The sequence below is a fragment of the Gadus macrocephalus genome, chromosome 13, assembly GCF_031168955.1.
Source record: "Gadus macrocephalus chromosome 13, ASM3116895v1".
Taxonomy (NCBI): Eukaryota; Metazoa; Chordata; class Actinopteri; order Gadiformes; family Gadidae; genus Gadus; species Gadus macrocephalus.
In genome coordinates this window covers 16047062-16071492 of record NC_082394.1, presented here as the reverse complement: position 1 = coordinate 16071492, position 24431 = coordinate 16047062, and the positions used below count along the sequence as shown (strand labels likewise).

At 45.7% G+C, this 24431-nt stretch overlaps 1 protein-coding gene across 1 annotated transcript in view; it reads right to left on the bottom strand.

Moving 5' to 3' along the window:
• LOC132471144 (cadherin-4-like) overlaps positions 1-24431 on the bottom strand; it is a 126069-nt gene that overhangs the window by 23183 nt on the left and 78455 nt on the right. Inside the window, exon 3 of the mRNA XM_060070223.1 lies at positions 19218-19241. Coding sequence (XP_059926206.1) covers positions 19218-19241 — 24 coding nt within the window. The remainder of the gene's footprint in view (positions 1-19217; positions 19242-24431) is intronic.

Sequence of the window (24431 nt, the reverse complement as noted above, 5' to 3'; positions counted from 1 at the left end):
CAGAGAAAGATGGAGGGGGAGGGGGTGGAACGGTGAGTGTTAAAAGCCAGGAATAGAACGACAGATAGAAATGGACGAATGAGAGTGAGCATGTATAATTAAAGGACTGGTCGTTCTGCTCTGAGGCGCTGCCGTCAGTTAATAGTTCACAGTTATTAATGCAGAGAGCACGCAACTGGCGCATTAACGTGGATAGGTTGGGAAAGGAGAGAAATACTAGGGGAAGAAAGCGAGAGTGAGACTGTAGTGGGAGGATAAAATAGATTTGATTGACGGATAAAGAGCAGAGAGGGAGAGATGGCAGAAAGAGGAACAGAGGCACTACGGAAATTGCAATCAGATGAATAAAAAAGTGAAGAGAGAGAGAGAGATAGAGAGACAGAAACACAGACAGGGAGACAGAGGGAAAGTACCAGGGAGGGTACAGCAAGAGTTATTTTCATGCTAAACATCAGTAGCTACTTCAACAGTGTGCACACACACATTTACGCACGCAAGCACACTTAACAATTTACAGAAGCACTAAATAGGAGGATTATCTTTTTCTATTTGAAAACTTGGAACAGCTCGATTCTGTAGTGTTTCCCATACATGCACCCAGCAGTGGGGCTGCACCGCGATTACCACTGGATTCCTAGCGCCACAAGAATATGCAAATTTTTTGTAGTAGGATAGAAATATATTTCATATAAATGTATTCTAATCAAAAAATTTGTTGTGCACCCTAAATGCATTATTTATTTTTTTAAACGTGTATATGAAAGGTGGCCCCAATTGTACCCCACATACATTGGCATTATAGTCATGGAGAAATATTGTGGAAAATACTAGGGATGTCGGGGGATAAATTTGGATGGTCGATAAGTACTAAATTCTAATTGGTCAAAAATTGCTGGTGAGCTGGCTGTCGCCTTGCATGGTTGACTCTGCCGTCGGTGTGTGAATGTGTCTATGAACCGCTGTAAGCCACTTGTGATAGGGCAGCATTTTAATCAAAAGGAGGCAAACATATTATGCAGGCATATCATCTAAAAACTTTTGGCCTGAGTAATTATTTTGCCTGCGATTCTCCTTCAGCTTTGCTGTTTAATGCTCGATAGGCTTGAAGTTAAAAAAAATCTACATTATTGGTACAGTAGTACAAATCATACGGGAACGATTTGGGGAAAACCTACATTTGAATTTTGAGATGTTTGTTGACCTGTATTTCACGCAAATAGACGACAATATTGCCACTTGCAACAATTGTGACCTGGAGCTCCGTGACCCGCATTACATGATCCAAGCTCTGATGTAACCAAGCTGGACTTGGACCAAGAATGGGTCTGACACCTACTGACTTTCTTTGAACAGCACTGTTATGATATTTATGCTAGCAGGTAGAGCAGCAGTTAATTTAGTGATAACGTGCATTGAAAAATAAAAACAGCCCTAGAAAATAGGGATGCACCGATACTGATACCGACACCAGTATGCGGACTCGGGCCCGATACCGGCTCATGTACTCGTACTTGAGAAAACCTCTCTGATACAACTGCCATATCACTTTACACAACTTGACGTAACGTTGAAGTGCCAGTAAACCCAAAACGTTTTTTTTGTTTTTTAAACACGGTCATTTGTCCTATATGATCGTCAACATAGTAATCAGTGTAACATACAGTGGTAAGCATACGTTTAGGCCCCCAGGCTAAAGTTGAATAAGAAGAATAATAATAATTACCGTAATTTTCGGACTATAAGCCTTTTTTCCCATTTTTAGATTCTGCGGCATATATAATGGTGCGGCTAATCTATGGATTTTTACAGCTAACGGCCACTCGGAAAATTAGTATTCGTAGCTTAAATCAGTATTCGGAGCTTCGTTGTTTTTTTCCACGTACGTGACGTTACCAGAGCGAGGGAGGCAAACTATAAGCGTCAGCAACACCAAGCAGAGAAGCGAGAGAGGTGGAGGAAGATTAGATATCTTGTTTCCCTTCACTTTATAACACAACATTAACGGATCTCGGGAGGAAAAGTAATACTTAGCAAAATGCTAACCTTAGCTTAGTTGTTTGTTTACGTTCGCTGTACAGCGCCGCGCCAATCAACTGTGACTGGCTTGCTGCAGAGCGTGAGCGTCTTGGGAATACCCGGACAATATAATGGATATAATATGGACACATAAGACAATCAATATTCAGTATTTGTTATGGATTTATTGTACAAATTCCCTGAAAAGATACACGTTCCAGGATGAATTGAAAAGCTCCCGTAAGGGCTGAGATGGCAGAGGACAGCTGATTTGGAACGGAACAACAGCTGTTCGCTTTCACAGGGAAAAACAAAGGAACTTCAACCTACTTAGTCCTACTAATTAATGTTCAAAAGCTATTAAATCTTCAACAAAAAATATGCAGATACTGTCAAAATCGGTTCCAGGGAGTATATAGGGATTATTAATGTTGTTTTTAATGGTGTTTTGTTCTGGAACGAGTATTCGATGTTCGCTCGAAAAAACCAACGAGTATTCAAAGCCTGAAAAATGGCATTCGGGCCAGCCCTAATGGTAATTAGACATTAAAACACCTGCGGCTTATAGTCCAGTGCGGCTTATATATGTACACATCATTCAATTTAGCTGCTGCGGCTTATACTCCGGTGCGGCTTATAGTGCGGAAAATACGGTAATTTTATGGATATTTATCTTAATGCCTTAATTAAACAATAGAGGAAAAATCCGAGATTGGGATGGTTTTATTTCAGTTAGCCTATTAGCTGGTTTGATTTGCATTGAGAAATCATTAGGCTAACTAACAGCTATTATTCTAACTGAAAGAACCATGCCAATCTCTAGGTATGGTGAAGGGTATGTGATGATGTGGGGCTATTTTAATTCAAAGGCTAAGAAAACTTAATCAGGACGCATGGTATCCTGGACACATGAAATAACTGGCTTTTAAAAAATAAAAATCTGCTGCCTCTATAGGAATTTAACATAGGGGTGTCTATACTGATGAACCCCTGTATTTTGATGGAGATGTATTTATTTACGATACATTATTCATTCACAAAGCAAATTGGTGCCCTTAAAGGTTGGATTCTTCCTCATTTGTTTAGTTAAGGCATTAAGATAAATTTCCAAAAGATGAATTATTATTCCTCTTTTAATCAACTTTAGCATTGGTGCCTAAATTCTGCCTACCACTGTATTATAACAATGTTAGAAATAAGTCCCCAATTGAGAGTAAAAAGGGGCACTGGCGGCGCGGTTTGTGTGGACGTGTTGAGCTCCGTCTGGGGAGCGGTTGACTGCGGCGTCCGAGAGGAAGTTTAGCTTGCCGGAAACGTATTGTATATCGCTGTGCTTGGATGGTGAAGCTCTGTCTGAGCAGCGGTGTATTTAATAACCACGTCCGAGGGTTAGGATTCCCGGACAGCTATAGAATATCTCTAGTGTGTGTGGCACATTTCCCATACAACATCGCTCATTACAACTCTCCCAAACAACGACGTATCAAAGAGTTTCCGTGGGCCGTAACCATAGCTATAACACACCCAGCTCTTTCCCAGAGAGAAACTGTGAAGGTTTATCAAGTATTCGGTAACAGTATCGGCGAGTACCTCAAATGGAAGTACGTTGTTCATGGTCTGAGAAAAAGGATCGCTGCATCCCTGCTAGAAAATACTGACAGCAAAACAGTGTTGTGCTTCAGAAGATTATAAACGACACAATGATACTGTAGGTGGTTTGAACTCATGAATGAATGGCTTGAGACCAAAAGGTAGAAAGCATTTGGGGCGTATTTGGGGCGGTAACCATATAGGCAACACAGCTTAAAGCAACTAGATTTCAACCTGTTGTTCTATGTCATTTCTTCTCTTCTCCAACCTCTCTTGTCTCTATTCATAGCCCCGACATAAAGGCATGAACAATTAAATGATACATAAATAAGGTGCATAATGAACGGGAAACATCATCATATGAAACCAATACAGTGGGATGGCTACAGATAGCTGATATAAATTAAGATTTTGAATCCTAATTCTTTTGTGCCTATGCATATTTGCCATTTCTAGGTAGAAGGCTAGTTTTACATTTCGTACGAAAAATACAAGTGACATCCCAAGGGTCAAGAAATCGGTTGGAATGAAGAAATTATTTAGCAGCTATTTCAATGTTTTTCCGCAAAGCCAAATGATACCAAAAAGCTCTAGCTTCTAATAAAATGGGCTGGTAATTCAACCAACCTTATTAGAACAGGTAGTGACAAAATTTCCTTTTATGGACTCCGTCCCCCACAATAGTGCCTATGTTATCTCTCTTCGGGTGGAGAAGCACTGGTTCTGCTGTGCAATTTCATCCAAACACAGCACAGTGATTAAACCATCTAGTTGCTCTGTGATAATTAACAGTCCTCTCCTAGTATGGAAGCCTTCTGTCAAATTATTTTAGTTGGGCGAGCCCTAGGCACACGTCAGCAGCGTGCACACGCACATCAGTACGTGCATGCGAACATCAGCGCAGTGCATACGCACATCAGTACGTGCATGCGAACATCAGCGCAGTGCATACGCACATCAGTACGTGCATTGCGCACATCAGCAGCGTGCAAACGCACATCAGTACATGAATGCAAACAGCACCGTGCACATCAGCATCGGGCACATCAGCATCGGGCACATCAGTTCCCTGCACACCTCCACTAACACTCAGCACCTGCACGCGCACATTGACACCGTGCCATCAACACCGTTGCACACGCACATCAACAAAGTACAGCTCACACGAACCTTAGCCAGCTGCTGGAAGTCTTACGGGAAACCCTGTACTGCCTACCATTAACAACACACACTGAGGGTCGTTTAAGTGACTCAAGTGGATTTGATGTAAAACGTCAAGTGCAATTATGTGGAAAATTCTGTTGCTACTGTATCTACCCAGGGCACATGAGGCTTCATTCACAGTGAGGAAACCTGAGCCCATGGTAATTAGTACATTGCCGATTCCTCCTTAATGTGCAACTGCAAATGTACCATCTACTAATGTGTCTACTAACACATATGCACATACAGAGACACACACTCCTCTCTCTCCTCTCTCCGTCTCTCTCTCTCTCTCTCTCTCTCTCCTCTCTCTCTTCTCTCTCTCTCTCTCCCCTCTCTCTCTCATCTCTCTCTCATGCACTCACCACTCACTCAAGCTCCTCCAACCCTGCTCAACCGATCAAATTCACCTGGGGGAACAGCACAACCTCGTTCTGCCAGAAGCTCTCAGTCATGTGGGGAACACACACACACACGCACACACATGGGGACACACACACACACACACACACACACACACACACACACACACACACACACACACACACACACAACACACACACACACGCACACACACACTTGTATATTTAGGGTTGAAAAGTGTTAGAATCCTTCAATTGAACCTGACAAACACCTTGTTTGAGTATGTGCAAAGTAGTGTGAGTAATGGTGCATATTAGTGAGTAATGTCTAGCAGTGATGTGCATTTGAGGGCTGGATAAAATGCCCTCGAAGAGAGAGGAGTTGGTTTTGATATAACTAACCATCAGACAACATGTTTTGAGTCATTTGGCTGACACACTTATCCAAAGCGATATCACAGTGAATTCAGATACATGTCATAACAGAGCAGGTAGGAGTTATGCATCTTAGACTCAATGACACCTAGAGCTGGAAATCCAATCACACTGATCTCTTTTGCCTCTGATGGCCATAGTCGCTTGTCATGTGACCCAAATACAGAGAGAGAGAGAAACAAAGAGAGATTATACATATGAATGGATATACTTAAATTGTCTTTTTAAAAGGGCTATTGTCAAGCCGCCAGGTTGTGGGTGTGATAAGGTGGTACAGAGCCGTCTGAAAGTCATTCCCTTCCCTGTGCCATACTGACATCACAAGTGGGCGTGTCTCCGATCGATGATAGATCAGTCTACCAGCGATCCTACCAGCGATCTGGTAGACTGGTATCTATCCTTCATACCTCTGGGTGGACAAGCCAACTTGTGATGTCACAATGGCACAGGGAAGGAATGATTTTCAAATGCCTTGTACCAGCTAATCACACCCACACCAGGTGGCATGACATGAGCCCTTTGAGTATTATTTTTATTTGTGTAGTATTCATATTATTTCTAAATGTTTATGCTTTGGCCACGTATGTTTCAATGCCAAGCAGAGACAGACAGCCTTGTGTGTACTGTGTGTACTGTCCTTTCATAGAAGTGGCCTTGTCCCACAGCAATATCCGCACATTCATTAAGCCACCCTTAATAGCCAAAACACACAGTTCGTTTAATGAGGTTACCTGGCATTGTTGTAGCAGGCACCGAAATTAATGAATGTCAAGCTGCAGCTCCAACTCTGTCGACCCGAGTCAACACAAACACGTCGCACAATGAAGGTCCTTGTGGTCCATTCATATCTGGAATGCTAATTCATCTTTTTCGCTTTCAAGGAGAGTGCCTGTTAGTGAACGATGTGAAGAATGTGCACAATGTAGCTACAGTATGTTGCTACGGCAAGGCGTATATGAAACGTCAATTTGCAACGTTTGATTCCATCGACTTGATAGATGTTGAGGGTTTTGTGAATGACAAAAGCTTTTTCGGAGATACAAAGCAGGAAATGCCAGAGGAGAGAGAGCTCTTTCTAGATGACCTGAGACATTGCAATGCATCCAAATTGCACTTTCTCCACTGTACGCCTGTCCTTGGATTCTCTCGACAACCTTTCACCTGATCGACTAGGCGCTCGGTGGATGTGACGCTGAAGACCCAAAGAAGTGCAGCCTCGTGTGTGAAGTCTTCCGGGTGAGTGGGTCCTGGAGAAAGCTGAAAGCAGTGTTACGGGAGGCCGTGTGTGATCAGCCTGTGCCTGGGAGCAGGCACGCTTCCGAACGGGGCACGGCACTAGCAAATGCAAAACATGACACTGGCACCAGCGAACATTATGAGGAAGGAGGGATGTGGACCAATCCTCCATGGACGCCCCCTGCCCTACTTGTGCAGAGGTGACCCGTGTGTTCGGCTCTGCCCTTCCCATCCACCATTGTTATTTATGAGCTTGTAAAGGTGTCCTATTGCAGGGAGAGCGGGCGCGCCACCTGTTCCAGCAGTGGGCCAGAGTACTGCTGCCTGCTGCAGAAAGGTGAGATATACTGTAGATATATTCAAACCCGCTTAATGTATTAATAATCACCCTCTGTCTGGTTAGGTGGTGTAGAGTCAATGACAACGCGAGATAAACTGTGTGTACATTTTGGTGCGGTCAGCAGGAATGACCTTATCCAGAGACACTGGATAACCTGCTTTAGTTTGTGAATATTTATCATCTAGTCTGTACTTTACTCCCTTTGTTTAACGTCGAATACATATTGCCGTATACTGCATGTGTGTACATTGCTGTTGACTTTAACAAACTTCTTGGAAGGTACGAGAGTAGAGCAGAAAGTATGGTCGACTCTGTTGAGCCTGACATTGTTGACCAGGCTGCAATCAGTCCTTCTCGGGGCTTTGGTCTTTTAGGGGCCATCCGTCTAAATCGCCACGCTAACGGACAGGGAACAATTTAAACAGGCAGAAATAGACGAAAGGAGAACGACACTCATGCATCTTTTGATTGGACTCGGTTAGCACGAGTGTGGGCGTAGTTAAAGAAATAAAATATATCCGGAAAAAAAGTGAAAACTTGAAACTACAAGACGTGCACGCGAGTTCCAGTGGGGTTCACTCGCTTCACCTTGTGTGCGGCACTCCGTCAGCAGCCTCGGCACAGGGAAAAGATGAGCGTAATCACAAATGAGGATAATAATCTGGACCGTCTTTTTTTTTTCTCTCGGTGTGTGATTAAAAGTGGAGTTTAAATACGTCGGCGCTTTCCTTCCCGTATTACGGGGCTGCCCTTTTGTGCTGAATAAGGATCCACAGGGTTCATTATCTCTTCTTTAAAATTCATGACATTGAAGGGAGGCGACGACAAAGGCCTCTCCACCGGTCTGCTGGGAGCAGCATATCTCTCCCCTGTCCCCTCCTGTATACACTGTGGAGTCGTGGGGAGGGAGTGTGGGCCAGGGGGTGAGTCGAGGGGGAGGGAGGTCCTGTTGTGGACTGTTCTCTCTGCCTCCCTATTGTTCGCTTTGCTAGGAGGAGGTGCTGCCATGGGCTTTTATGCTCTCTCTGTCCCTAGAATAGCATGTCCACACATACACACACACACACACACACACACACAATGACATACTATCGTGATAAAACCCACGGCAACACACAGACTCACACAACACACGTGCACACACAAGTCATTTAAACAGGGATGAACGCGCGTTGCTGTTCCTGTTCCAGACATTCATTCAACAAAGTCTGACAGGCACATGCATGTACACACGGACACAGATGTGCGGCACGCAGATGCAGACATAATTGAAAGGCGTAGCCGGGCTGAAGGGCAAACGGACCCTGGCCTGCCTGGTGAACAATAAACGTTGTGCGCAGTGTGGACGCTGGGCAGGGCGCTCGTCTGCTCCCTACGAGGCCCCAGAGATATTTCATCTGACATGAACTCCCTCCAAGGAGCAGCCGCAGAGCCAGAGATGCACAGCCTTTAATATGCCCACCATCTCTCTCTCTCTCTCATCCCCGTCTAACATAGGATATATCTCCATGTCCCCAGCTCGCGCGCGCGCTCTCTCTCTCTCTCTCTCTCTCTCTCTCTCTCTCTCTCTCTCTCTCTCTCTCTCTCTCTCTCTCTCTCTCTCTCTCTCTCTCTCTCTCTCTCTCTCTCTCTCTCTCTCTCTCTCTCTCTCTCTCTCTCTCTCTCTCTCTCTCACACACACACACACACACACAAAGCATATCCCTCAGCGTCTCCCTCCTGCCCAACCCTCGCCCTCTCTCTCTCTCTCTCCACAGAGATAAAAGCACAAAAGGGGGCTTAAATGAAAGGGCCGTCAAAGGACATCGATTTCTAATAGTGGCGAGGTCAGTAGGGGTGTGGAGTTGGGGGGTGGGGGCGCTTGGTCAAGGGCACGAAGGAGGACTGTGCTCTCTCTTTAGCTGTGTCTCTCTGTGTCTCTCCACCACTAGGCACCAGATGAACCATCCCACCCCCATCCCAGGGAACACAGACCTCCTTGCAGTGCAAGCTTCTTCCCTTCTCTGCAGGCATTACCTTTCCAGCGGAGAAGCCATTGAAAGCTGTGTGTGTGTGTGTGTGTGTGTGTGTGTGTGTGTGTGTGTGTGTGTGTGTGTGTGTGTGTGTGCGTTCTCTTGAAAAGTATCCAAAGCAAGCCCTTGTATTGTACGGTAAATAGAAGTGTGTTACATTGATTTACAGAATGTCTGTGGATACGTTGCCCCATGATGCCCAATTCCAGGGCATCGTGTGTCAACTACTCTGTAAGGCTCTCATGATCAACTAAATTGTTAGAAATCCCTAAAATGTAGCCTATTCATTTAGCCAATGGGATTGATTTGCAAATACTGAAATTGAATCTATTTAACGTGAGGAGACTATGGAATTGTGTTGGCATTTATATAAAATGATTAATTTGTGTTGTATATCAACCTGTCTGTGTGTGTCTTTTGTAGATATTTTGTGTATTGTTACCTGAGTGTGTGTGAGCCTTCTCTGCAGAGTCTACCTCTTACCCGTCAGCATCAGACTTTGTTTCTATTGCATGCTGGGATTTCCCCAGGGACCTGGGTAACACGAGACGAGCGTCAAACCGAGTATGAAGAAGAAAAGAAAATACACCTTGGGCCTTTTTCTTTTTTGTAATAAACATGAAACCCTGTTTACTGACAAGAGGGAGCAACCCAAGGTGGGCTTTAGCTGCCATTGGTTGATTATCTTAAAATATTCAGTGGGAACATTGTTCAAAAGGCCTCTTTGGGCTCTCAGGAGGACTCCGGCTCGTAGGAGCAGAGCGAGGTTATCAGAGGCCGCGCACCTGGAAAACTTTGACACGTAGAAAGTGCCATCTGTTGTAAACGCTAGTCGTGGCATTAAACATGCATGGAGGCGGCGTGTACCAGCAGGCCATCCTCCGCTCCTATCTGCACACTTTGTAGCAAGAGTTGAGCTGTGGATCACAGGCTAGGGAGACGGCAACCCAGGAGACAGGGATCACGTGACTGTCGAGTGGAAATCCAGAACCATTAGCGACTCCACTCCTAAGTGACACCTACTGAAACTCCACCTCGTGCAAGCCGGACGGGTGCAAACACACACACACACACACAAATTCACAAACGTACCAGCACTGGATAACACACACAACAACTGTTGTGACATTTACTTGACATAGCTCTATATGCCAACTTTATTTTAATACACATCTTTCCTTGTTCCCAGATGCACCCTGTGTGTGTGTGTGTGTGTGTGTGTGTGTGTGTGTGTGTGTGTGTGTGTGTGTGTCAGTGTGTGCACACATCAAGGCGGATATCCTCCATATTGTTTTTCCTCATGCCATGTCATCGCCAAGAATACATAACTACACAGTATGTATAGATAAACACGGCACTTCAAAGCAGCATGCCTGCTCATATCAAGGTACTTAGGTCTCCTCCGCCGAGAGGCACTTAAGCCGAATTAATGTACCGACGCCACGCACTAAATCAGTCTGTGTCATAGCCACCGAGAAACCGCCCGTTAAAAACAATCAAATAAATTAAAGCCCCGGACCGCTTAGGAGTGGTTGTGGTCGTAGCGCGAGTGTCGGCCCCGTACCTGCCGGCCCCGGGACAGCCTCGACCTCCAGCGTCCAGGGCCCACCGTACGTCACCCTGAGGGCCAATGACAGGCTCTCCATGTGAACAGCCCCCCATGGAGGTGAGGGGGGGGGGGGGGGGGGGGGCTGTTTAGGAGGTCGCTGTGATGTACAGCGGAGGTCCCTCCTCTTTATGAGCTGTGGCGTCCGAGCCGCGTAACCATAACCCCCCGACCCCCCCCCCCCCCCCCCCCACCGTCCCAGGCTTGGGGACCTTGGACTTTCTGGGCAGGGAGAGACAGTTAGATAGAGTGAGAGTGAAAGACAGTGCGAGAGAGAGAGAGAGAGAGAGAGTGAAAGACAGTGCGAGAGAGCGAGAGCGAGAGAGAGATTCTACCTGCCGCAACACCAGCCCTGCAACGCCTGCCTGGATGCGTCCCACCATGCCAAGCTCGGGCCAGTAGTGGTGGGCAGCTCATGAATGAGTAATAGCAGCCACATTAACATTCATATGGAGTGGAGGAGGCCCCGGAGTAGGACCGAATGGGGAGAGGGGAGAGGGGAGCGGAGGTGGGGAGGAGGCCAGAGCAGTCCGTCTTCTAGAACAGCCACTGATTAATGTTTCATTCCAGCTGGTCTCGTTCCATCACTCCTCGCAAAACTCCTCGAGTTTTCCCTACGTAGGGAGTGTGAGTGTGCACGTGGGTTTTTGATGTGTGAACAGGTGCATTTATGTGTGTGTGTGTGTGTGCGTGTGTCTGTGTGTATGTATGAATATGTGGTTTCTTCCTTCCATTTTGTTATAAACGGATGGATGGAGGATGTGGAACTGTCCCGTCCGATTACAAACTCAACAGCCCACGTGTGAACTGGAGGGCACGCAATAGAGCAGCAGAACGCCATCTCCTGGTAATCATTTACCAGCTATTTTAAAATAAATGCACTGAGTGCGTGTTCAGCTGTGGATTCTGTAATGGATTCTGCCATGGTGGTTACGATAAGATTCCCTACATATCCACTTAAACAAGCTTCGTCGGCTGTCATTCAGAACAGGACAGACGACACATTCTTCTGCACAGTAACAGAAAAAACATTGTTACCGGCTGTCGTCATGTCCCCCTACTGTTTCCTCGCCCTATGGCACACCTGTGTGTGGGTGTGTGTTTGTTTTTTGTGTGTGTGCGTGTTTGTGTCTGTGCGTGTGTTTGTGTTTTATGTGAGTGCGCAAACTGCGCATGCGTCTGTGTGGGAGACGAGAACGCAGCGAAGGGGAAAGAGATTTGGAAAGTTTCGTGACAAAGGAGCCGAAGAGAGATTTTTTGCTAAAGGTGAAATAAAAATGAGAGTGCTCATAGGAGAAATACTCCCACAGCCATTTATCTTTGCACGGTGAGAATACTTCACACCGACGTGCCCGTAACTCTCCGCGGCCGCAATAAAAATGAGGGGGAAGGATGGCAGCGTGTAACGTTGCAGTCATGGCGCTGTTCCAGCATTAGGGTGTGCAAGATGAAATGGTGCAAATAAAATAATTCATATTACTGCGTTATTTTCCCCCAAAATCACACGTTTAAGCACTCTTAATATTAGCATGTAGTTGAGCGCAAAATGGCAGACTAGTTTTATAGACAATTCCTATTACCCCCCATGGAACCGTTAATAACCTGTTTCATGTACTCTCTTCGATTTTCTCCCAAAAGGTGTATTGGGCTTATTTTGACCGGCGTTCTGTGCAACATTATCCCTTACATATATCATATAAGTCCGGACCAACATAGCGGTTGTGCGTGAGAGACACACGAACGTATAATTACCACATTTGTAAAAAAAAACTGCTCAATGGCGCAGGGCAACATTGAGGAGAGATTTGCTTCCTCATCATGGGTGCCTAGCCACTCCCTAGTGCATGACGTGCCGGATGTAGAAATATCCTCGTTAACTAGCATTGTAGCATCATAAGCGAGAGGTCTGAGCGATCACAGTTGTTAATAACCCCCCGGATGATTCTCTATATGTGATCCTTAAACTACACTCCTCCTGCCATCTGATCAACAATTATTATTTAACAATTATTATGCCGGGTGCGAACCAAGATTTGTTTCATTGTTTCACAATGTTGTAGTTCAAGTACACTCTCACATGCAATTCCTTTCTAATTTCAAAATTGCACTTTTGAGATTTGAGACTTGAGTTTTGTTTACAGCTGAAGTTTAAACTGTTGAATGCACACGTTTACCCTTAAAACCGGTTGTTGAGCCACTTTCATTATTTAAGAGCAGATTGAATCGAATCAAATCAAATCGTGATTAATCGATTCAGAACCTTATGAATCGAAATCGAATCGATTTAGGAAATTGGCCACAATACCCAGCCCTAATTATGTGCCTATGACTGATATCCAGATTTTTTTTGCTGAGTCACATTCCTGTTCCCCACTTTTATTGGAGTGAATGTACATTTATCCATCTCAGCGAACGTTTTCGAAAAGCATTGTTTTCAGTGTCGGAATTCGCCATTTTAGTGTGTACGGAAGGGCTAAACGGATAATTATTTATGCTTTTGTAGATTTACCCGGGTTCATGTGGGCAGGGCAAGGCAACGAGATGGCGACAGGTTCGGAAGAGCTTGCCTACATTCCTCGGCTTGTGGAGAAAAAAGACGGCGGAAGTGAAATATGGGGTTATTTTATATAACGGATCAGAAATAGAAGACGGAGGCTTTCAGAAACGATAACGTTTGGTTGCCATGACGCCGCCACAAGCTTGCGCTCGAGACCGAGACGCTCATCAAAAAATGGCAGGTGAAATTTAAATTATGATTTCTCTTTACAATGTACTTTTGTATCAAGTTACAACTTGACACGTTGCCTCAAAAATATTCGTTAGTCCAACATCGAAGGCTAGTGCTGCACTTGCTGTGCTCAAGCAATGGGGAAAAAACGCAAAGAGGCCAGGTCAAACCGTACTTGGAGCGGCATTTAAAAAAAAAACATAATAATCGCCTATGTACTTTTGGTTTTAACCATATTTTTTGATTGTGAGTGAAAATGATTAGCCAGCTGATCAACTGCAACTATCAGCTGATCGCGCGCCTGTAATCTAAACAGAGAGGCGTGGGGGGAGTCGCGTCACCATGACAACAACTGTTTATCAAAATAATTTCAGTGTGGAACGTGGATGCAAAACATTCCGAAAACGATAATGTGGACGGAGATCATTTTCATTGCTCAGTGACCTGCCTGCTGCTGCTGTGGCGAGCTGAGAGGCACGCCAACTGACTAGCTTCTGCGTGCAAGGAGTATGACTGAGAGTTGATGCTGCATGTGTATGTGCAAGTCCTTTCGTTCAAAGTCTTTTTTTCTTTCATATTTTCCCTTTTTTTTAATCAAAGTATTCTTTTTTTAAAAAGTATCGATACTAAAGAATTAGCGTATCGAATCGGTTTTTGCGTGAGGGCATCGTGATCATTTCTAGTATCGGAATACCGTGCAACACTAGTACACATATGCACCAATGAGTTGTACTCGACGCTGTTACTTTGACGCGGACATGAGCCATAATTGTATAACCGTTGTATGTCTTTAGCAGAACATGGCCCCACGAGGCCCAGCGTGTGCTACATACAGCGAGTGCCAGGGAAGGAATAATGTTCCTCTGGCGAGGAGGAGGAGAAAGGCAGAGAGTGAGAGCCAGTTAAGAGAGAGAAAGTGTGAGAGAGAGTGTGAGAGAGAGAGCGACAGAGAGAGAGAGAGAGAGAGAGTGAGAGAGAGAGAGAGCAGAAACGAAGAGTGGAAAGTTAAACAACATTAATGTGTGGACTTAGGGTCGAAGTAATTAGGTTTCGTGTTACATGGATCAATTGTTCCCTCTCTGCTTTGAAGCAGCCTGGGATTTCAGCCTGCAGGGGGCGATAAAGACAAGGTAAGACACTGCCTCTTTCTAGACTACCATTATACACCAAGGCTCTGAAACCATGGCCCTTCCAACGACCGTTCAGCATTCTAATATGAATAGGAAAAAAAAACGAAAGGGTGGTCATTGAAAGCATATCTACCTTTGTCCCACTATTTATTTGTTAAAGATGAATATGGCATTACCTGATGCTTATGACAGCAGTATCTTGACAGATATATCAAGATAAGGAAAATACAATGCTGTCAACTCAATCATAAGCAGCGTTTTCGCTGTAAGCAATAAACCATGAGGCTTAAAGCACTTGAACTGAGGATGAATAGAGCTCAGTCTTCATTCATCAAATGTGTAATTATAAAACAAGAAGAAAACTGCTAATAGCTTTAACTGCAGGCATGTGAAACAAAAGGGCTGGCTATTGCTGAGTTTAATGTAGGATTTCAATGGGGAAGTAAGTGGCCATGTTGGATTAAATGCAAGGAAAACGTGGAGCTCAGCAGGACCTGTCAGCCGAGACAGACATGCACGGTTAGAAGTCCACTCCAGCAGTGGTCTTCCAGGTGACAAATGACCGCTAATAACATTAATTGGCTAGGGTGTACACGTGGATCACACACACACACACACACACACACACACACACACACACACACACACACACACACACACACACACACACACACACACACACACACACACACACACACACACACACACACACAGTGGCTTATCGATGCACACATCACTCACGAAGGCTTAGGCTCCTACACACACATTGACATTTGCTGAGTTTGTTATATGGGATGGGGAGGCGGTACCATGGCTGAGTCCGGTTTGATTGACAGGCCAGGAGAAATGGCCAGGCTTTTCTCTTCGTGACTTCAGACTCTTTACATGCTGGATGCCAAACGTCAGCCTTAACAGCATTACCCCTCTGACTGACAGCTTCCTAGTATACCTTAAATTGAGTCCTGATCCAGAGGGGTGACAAAGTTTCTAAAGGGGTTTCCTGCGCACAGAAGCAGGGCTTATCACTGGGCTTTGAGAATACAAAGAAACAATACCTTTTATTGGGGTGATTGATATGTATTTTGGAAACACCACTTTCATGCTGTTCAGCACGGTCCATGTTAATTTGATCAAAATATATGATTTATGCATGATTGTGTAACCGAGGTGAATTTAAGGTTGCGGCGTTAAAAGTTGAAACATGAGTATCGAGCTGCACCTCCCAGTCAATACTCAGAGAAACGGTTGTGCCTGCCTCGAAGGTAGTCCCTGCACAGAAACCACCTGTGTGAAAACTTTGGGGCTCAAGGCAAGGATGTTTCAGAGTAAAAGTTAGAATATACTGTAGTGCGGGAAAAAAAATTAGTAATAAAAAAATCACTAGCCGATGGAAAAAGAGATGGCCATTATGTTCGCTCTCCCTCTTTCTCCCCCTCCCACTATCTCCCCCTCTCTCCCTATCTCCCTCTCATGGATCCTGTTTGAGTCTACTTCAAGGGCTCTTTGTGGCTGTCTCTGTTAGCCCAGCATCGGCAGAAGAAAAACAGCTTTAATTGGTATGGAGAGGAAAGAGGGAGGCTGAGGGCCATCATGTCTGCACCATGCTGGAAAACACATGACGCAAAAGCAGAGGACCGCCGACGCTCCGTGTAATAATACATCTACCTCTCCACAGAAGTACAGAGGAAGAGGGCTATTCCTCTCCTCCGTTCAGGTTAATCAAGCTAACCGCTATCATGGCAACATTCACTACGCTCTTGTCAATATTATGCAGCTTTGAATTTCCCCATGCTAAGCACTCTGCCTCAGCGCTTCAGGCTTAGGGGAGGAGAGACAGGGGGGGGGGGGGGGGGGGATGGTGTAGCTGTGAACCCACAGCTGTGCCAAGCAGCAGCTTCCAGAGGTCTCCCACCACAGGATAGCAATGGCCAAGAGATTCCCGCCTGCTGTCGGGCCCCCATTCCAGCAGGCAATTACACCAACTTTTACCACGGTCGGGAGGTAAAAAAAGAAACGAAAGAAAAGCTTTTCCTACAATTTCGCTTTCGGAAAAATGGTTTCCTCTGACACATCATAGGGAACTATAGGGACGTGGTTTGTTTTTTTTTGGTCCTTTTTTTCTTCTCTCTCCCTCCCCGTCTTCGTCCACGATAACTTTGCAAACATTAGCTTTTGTTGTTGCACTCGCATTGGAGACATCTCACAGACCATTAGCTGCTCCTCCAGCCCAAACCACTCCTCAAAACCGGAGCAGGATTACAGAGGAGGGGGGAGGAGAGGGAGTGGGGAAGGGAGGGGGTTGGGGAGAGATAGCAGGAGGGGGAAGTGAGAAAAAAATAAAAACTTAAAAAGCTGTCCATATCGGTTGAGCAACTGGCAGTGGAAGTCTTGCGGTTATTCAACCCCAGCCGATGTTAACTGAATTACAGCTGAAGCACCAGAAACCCCAGAATGCTTTAAGTAGAAAATAAACATTCCATCATTTCTAACCTCAAAGAAATCTCCAAATCATTTTTCATTTTCTCTCCTGTGAGTATGTTTAACAAGATGTCCATGTTCGAGATCAGATGAGCGACGTTATTTCATGTCGTCTCTCATCCAACACAAACAAGCGTCACGGAGCACACGTACTGTAACCGGGGGAGGGCCCTTCGGTCAGAGAGGCGTAATGAGCCCGACGTGAGGCGGGGGCTTACAGCGCGACACCAATTATCTTTTTGGTTTCTCTTCCGTTCGTGTCGATGACAACTTGGCTAGAGCATTTTCTCGGCTGGCACAAAACAATAAACAATCAATCCGGAAATGACTCCTGGATTATCCGAATAATAGCATTTGAGTTTTTCTGAGAAAGGCCTAGGACTCCAGCCTCACACAGCCCGGAGCCAATTAAGTCTGGAGCGAGTGTCCCTCACACACACACAAACACACATTTCTTGGAATAAAGCCTATTACCGGCCAGGACTGCATGATGGTCGTTAGGATCCAGGGTAAGGAAGATTGGCCAAGGAGAGTGTGTGTGTGTGTGTGTGTGTGTGCGTGTGCGTGTGTGTGTCTTGTGTGTCTGTGTGTGTGTGTTGACCCGCACTGCGCAAGATACATACTCATGTGCACAGCACAGATGAGTGCTTAGTGAGAAGTGAGAACAGGAAGCAGATAAGGACGTGGTTGGCTTGGAGCCTATGTCAGTGCAGCGTTAGCCGGCGCGTGCAAACTCCGCTTGGACAATAGAGTCCAAGGGCAGCGGGACCTTGCCCTCTCACATCTGCCGTCCAATCTTTTCATTACCTGGATTCATATCCTCCGCCTCCCCATCATCATTACACAGCTCAGACCTTTTTTTTTTTCCCCTTCTATTTCCTGAGAGGTGGGGCAGCAGAGATACCACACACACACACACACACACACACACACACACACACACACACACACACACACACAGGGGGAGGGCAGTTAATAAAGACAGGATACAAAATAAAACAACCGAGATGACTGAGGGAAGAAAAATGCAGAATGTGACTTCCTATTCATTTGCTATCTGTTTCTTACTGTGGCAGGTGGAGGAGGCTGTGGGGGGGGGCAGTATAGAAAGTGCTGGCACTGAAAAGTGTATCACAAGATTTCTCTGTACTTTGCATTACTGTCTCCCCAGAGATGGATGGACCTCAAGTCTCTCCTCCAACATGCCCACCTCCATACCTGCTCTCTCTCTCTCTCTCTCTCTCTCTCTCTCTCTCTCTCTCTCTCTCTCTCTCTCTCTCTCTCTCTCTCTCTCTCTCTCTCTCTCTCTCTCTCTCTCTCTCTCTCTCTCTCTCTCTCTCTCTCTCTCTCTCTCTCTCTCTACAGCAGCAAGGACAGACACGGGAGCTGATGATGAGTAGCATGTGGATTGGATGTCACAGAAGAGGGTGAAAGGAGATACAATAAAGAGTAAGTGAGCCCCCGCAGCCCAAACAAACTATAGTAAAGAGAGTTGCAGACGGCTGATTCCAGTCCAACTGTTTACATTGCTGAATCATCCGAGCTCATTCCTCTGACCCATCCTAACAGAAGTACATAGGGAAGCCTAAGTTACAAACAGAGGATTAAAGGAGGATTTCTACAGCCCAGATGGTTAGCAGCCTCTTTAAACAAGAACAAAAACACGACTCCAAACTCCTACAGCTCGGCAATGAGAGGTTTAATGTCCTCTCTGGAAACTTATTGAGGATATGAAAGTCAGACGAAAACTAGCAGGGCAAGGACGAGCCCATACAAGCAACCTTCATCAATTGCAAGCCGGCCAGCCAGGCCAACTGATGCCATATTGGCTCTAACTTGATGTTCTCTTTGTGTAGTTTTGTAAAGTGCTTGATAGAAAGGAGCCATTTCATCTCAGCGATGCGAAAAACACTTGCGACTGAGACATCCTTGAAGCGTTTGTGGCAGAAGCGACAAGGAGAGCCACAGACAACCCAGACGCTGCGACCACGCGGGCTGTCATTTAAGAAGAGGAAGATGAAGACGAAGGAGAAGGAGGAGGAAGAGGAGGAGGAGGAAAAGCATGCGACTGCGGTACTCACCACGCTCACTGGAAAGGGTGGTTCCTGTATTATAGAGAGATAGACAGAGAGAGAGAGGGAGGAAAGAAACATGACATCATGAGAACATATTTTTTGATAAAAGAAAAAGTTATTGTAACAAGAGTGCCATTTCACCCTAATCATCCGCCTTCACACACACACACACACACACAGCTGCGAGCAGAGACCAAGGACTCTCCAGGAGAGAAAATAAAAGTCAAAGAAACCACATTAAAGAAACGATTAAACAGTAGTAAAGAAACTTAGTTTGAGGCAGGAAGTAGCAAGACAGCGACGTGAGTTCACTAAGAAGGTACTGCGGTCGCTCTAGCACTCAAAACATTCGCCACTCCCGCCGTCTTTTACGGAGACAACAGCGTTTAAACAGCGCTCCCGTTTGCCCCCCCCCCCCCCCCCCCAGGGCCCAACCTCTCTGCCCCCGGGCCAACGGCGTTCGACTTTGCCCTTAAGAGCCCCCCACGGTATTCATGTTGATTCATATGTGACCCCACGCTCATTCCCGGGGAGACCTGGGGAGATTGACGGCGTTGATGTGCACATCACTGTGCACAAACATTTACCATGGGGTTTGAAGGTTGTGTTCTTTGAAGAAGACAACAAACAACGCCTGACTGCGGCAACACATCTACGTCACCACCCACACGCTGCCTGCACAACCCCTTCATATGGCTGTTGAAGTCACAGACCACTCTGCCACTCACACTAGGCCCACGGCCCCCGTGCCCGAGCTCATTTGCATACCAAAGTCTAGAACGTTTGGCTAGTGTGACCACGCCATCCGTATTCCAGCACGGAACTTGGCCACGGCAAACTTGGGAGAGGTGTGCCGTGGCCAAAGTACAGATGCTAATCAGATGCTAATGAGATGATACGCAACGTGAGCTGGATGTAAAGTCCTTGCGCGACCCTTCTTTCTTTATAGGTCCATCCATGCCCTTCTTCCCCACAACAATAATTTTAAACAATGGCGGCAAGCGCTTCACGAGTGGGTTTACGTTGGTGTGATAGTGAAGTCGGGGGTTTACTTGAAATTTGGGCCGACGACAGCATTCAATTGTTGTTCTCCATTGTTGTTATGGCGGCGAGGACGCTTGGTGATGACGTATTTATCGTATTACGACGTGATGACGTATGTATGAAGGAGCAATCGTACCCAGGCCACGGCCTTTGGGAGCAGTGTGACCACGGGCCAGCGGGGGGAGTGGGGAGGGGGGAATCGTCCTGAATCTTCCTGCAGCACGGAACAGGCAAACGGCCCTAGTGTGAGCGGCCCCGATCTTCTGGGTACTCCCGATCTTCTGGGCATAAATTAGCGCTGTGACTGGATTAGTTTAGATTCAAATGTGTATTGAATTCGTTGTATTGAATTAAAGGAGGTTTGGAGAACTTCTGCAAGCAGTTTACAGCCATAATATTTTTAAGAAGCATTGATGTTTCTTTGCTATTCTTTTTGTAAGTAATGCTGTTGTTCCTTTGAAGTTTTATAGTCAAATGTATGCAAAACTATGTAGTGGTAACTGATCTCACTTCAAAGTCAAGAGTTTGTTTACATGAGTTTGCTACATGTTGCCATTAGGTTGTTAAATATGCATGACTCTCCAAATATTAAAGATAGTGCTAGTTCACAAGACATTGTTTGAGTAAATATATATACATGTTTCCTTCTTTAACAGAGCGGTCTTGTAATGAATGCTAAAGGAAAAATCACTGCAAACTTTCTTACTTGTTTACCAAACGCAAAGCACATCAATATCTACAAAGGTATTTTCCACCATGTTGACAGCATGGCGGTTTAGATCCTCTCTCTATGGGTATAAAGGAATGCCGGCTCACCCCCGACAGAACTTTGCTATACGCTTATTTAATTATTCATCTCCCTCTGTCAGGAATTCAGCCGTCCTACTACTTGCCAGTATCCCCCTGTACATTGGCAAGCAGTCCCATATCTGGCATATGGCAGAGCTCCATTCATTCTCCTTCCATCTTCAGTTGGTCTGCTACCGCTCTCCAGGAGCAGAGCAACACATGCTGGCCCACACCCACCCACCCACCCACCCACCCACCCACCCACCCACCCACCCACACACCCACACACCCACACACACACACACACACACACCCACCCACCCACCCACACACCCACACACCCACACACACACACACCCACACACACACACACACACACACACACACACACACACACACACACACACTCCGTTTTGATTGACAGGCATAGAAAAATGCATCGAACACAACAACAGAAAATCGCTTACACGTAAAAGTGAGCCTGAGGATTTTGCGAAAAGAATGGTTGAAAAGTCTGAGATTTCCTTCACAACTCTGACACGTATCTTGACTTAGTCATACGGGGACACGTACACAGACCATATGTTTTGTTCATTTTATTTTGTGTCCAAGGAATCAAGCCATTTCCTCTTCGCATAATGTTAATTACAATATAAACTGTGAGAATAATCAGGAATATCCTGTCTTGGATTAATACAGTACCATCTTTCCTTATAAATTGCTCTTATACTTAAATAATTATTCCATCTGTCTCTGACAGATGGACAGGTCGCTTTTTTTGCTTTATCACACATTTCGCTTTTTTTGCTTTATCACACATTTTGTGAGTGTTGTAACACATTTTGTCGTATGAAACTGAAAGTGAACAAATAATACATGCACTCTCATATTCAATGTAAATAAGCAACTACAATTAACTTGTAAAAGCAGAGCTTCTACAAAGCTTACAGGAGCAAAAAATATCAGAATAAACCAAACTCGAGCCCATGTAGCGATGACAAAATGGCCACCATGAATTATATAATTTAAACCTGGGTCTGAGCTCAGCCAATGAAGGGGAGATAGGTAGATGGAGCACTCAAAGCAATAGAAGTCTAAAGGTAAAGGGCTCTGAACTGTACTAAAGGATATGAAGACTAGGAAAAAAGATAACAAATATCAACCAGAAAATGTACAGGCATAAAGGTCTACAGAACTTTGTCTAAAAGCGACAATATTTCCTGTCTTGTTAGCAATATAAAGCTGGACCATACTCTGCTTCATTATATCAATTACGGTTGACGCATTTGCGCTCATAGTCATTTTCCAAAAAAATAAAACAACCACTTGGACGATAGGTATGGATTTGGACCAGACATCTTACAGGGTTCTCTGGTGTTTGGAAGTTGAGTAAATAAGGATTCACCAAGGAAGCAACACCATCGCATTACCATCTACAAGAAAAGGTCACAGCCACTCACGTGCTTCCTCGATTTAAGAGGAAAGCTCTCTGAAACATGGCTGCCACCCAGTTTGAGGTGTGGGCGGAGTCATCGCATCCCTTTTGCTCTTCCTTATAAACATTTGTGTCTGACAATGTGCCAGGCGTTTCAATGTAACCCGCTGTTGCACAGATATGCATATGCTCATAAACGCAAAAGCAGAGTCATACGCACAAATATACAGTATAAATCTATTTTCGTCTAACCCATAGCCTTTCTAGTAATTATATTGTGCCCCATGCATAACAATTTCAACACGTTAAAGAAACGAGACAACTAGCTCACTTAAAACGAGACTCCTTTCATTGGTTGAATTATTATGAGGTGGTGCTAAGATTTAGAAATGACAGCTGACAAATTACTGCCTACATGTCAATGACTGGCTTGTTATATTTCAAGCTCAACTATTGAAAAGAAAAAAGGGACTTCAATGCCGAATGTGGAACCCAAAGGAGGTGTTTATAGAATTCCATTGTATGAAGGAAAGACTTTTAATCACGTGCAAAGACATGCCAAAACAGCACTCTGTTTGGCTGAAAAGGAGACTAAACTTGAGCTATGAATGACTGCATGACTGCATGACTTTCATAGAAAGTTCTTTGACTTCTCCTCAAACTTGCACATCGGCAGAAAAAAAGAACAAAAAAACGCGTTGCATTAGGGTAGAATGTGGAGTCAGGTGTGGTGCGGGTGGGTGTGTTTATGCAGAGCAAACTTGGTCCTCATAACCGCGGTTTTCCTCGCAAATAAATAATATATTAAGCATCTAATCAAATTGAACAAATGAATATGTCGTCAAAACAATTAATCACAGCGCACATGTATTTACTAACACAACAGCGGAACAAACAATCAATTATTCATAAAGTGAGCGCCGGGTAAGTGGGCTCCTTCCCGGGCGATGTGCCGGCGTAATTGGTGTGGGACTCCAGGAGTATCGGCTGGAGTGTGTGTACGAGTGCACGTACGAGCGCAGCACGCTCCGCCGCACACATACACACACGCACACTTTTCCCCATGCACCAAACTTAGTCCCCCCCCCTCCCCCAGCTTCTTCCTCCCCCTCCTCCTCCCCCCCCTCCTCACCCCAACGAGAGGAGCCGGAGACCTGGCTCATTACTGGCTAATGAGTTGTCTGATAAGAATGGAATATAAAAGCCATATTGCAGAGTGCCGTATGTTTATTTTGATTAATTATTGCACTAAAGTGACAAGAGTGGAGAGGCACACAATGACACGACGCATTAACATTTCCTCATAACAGGGCCCTTGTGGGGAGGTGGGTGATGGGGGGGGGGGGCGCGTGGGGGGCGGACGTTAAGCAACGCTGGCGGCAGGAAGGAGAGTGGCGCATGAGTGCCGATATGGGAAGGACGGCGCGCGCTGTGCGCTCTGCGACAGGTGCTGGAGAGGTACTCAGTGACGCATGGCGCTTTAGCCCGCCGCCCTCCCGGCGTGTAATTCAGCCCGGGCTCCGGCTCGCGGATGATAGGCCTTTGACTGGCTTCATCCCCAGAGACGGACGGACAGGCGTGGAGTCGCGGCACTCGAGAGAGAGAGAGAACCTGGCTGAGAGAGCGGGGATCGGGGGTCATGTGGCTGTGGTCTGCAGCTCATCAGGGATCTCTCTTTCAGCACGCCCCGCTTCTACTCCCGTGTTGCTCCACTCCTTCGGCTCCTCGTCCTCATCGTCAATCCTCTCTCGGTCACTTTCTTTGTCTCCCGCTCCCCGCCTCCCTCTGCCTCTGTCACACCATCCCTCAACGCCTCCCCCTCCTCCCCCTCTCTCTCTCTCGTCTCATGTCTGCGGCTGAGTGCTATAAGTAAAGTAAGATAAGTAGTTGTGCAGCTCGCCTTGTTGCTCTGCACACACTTCAAATCAGAGGTAACGGGGCGGTACGAGGGG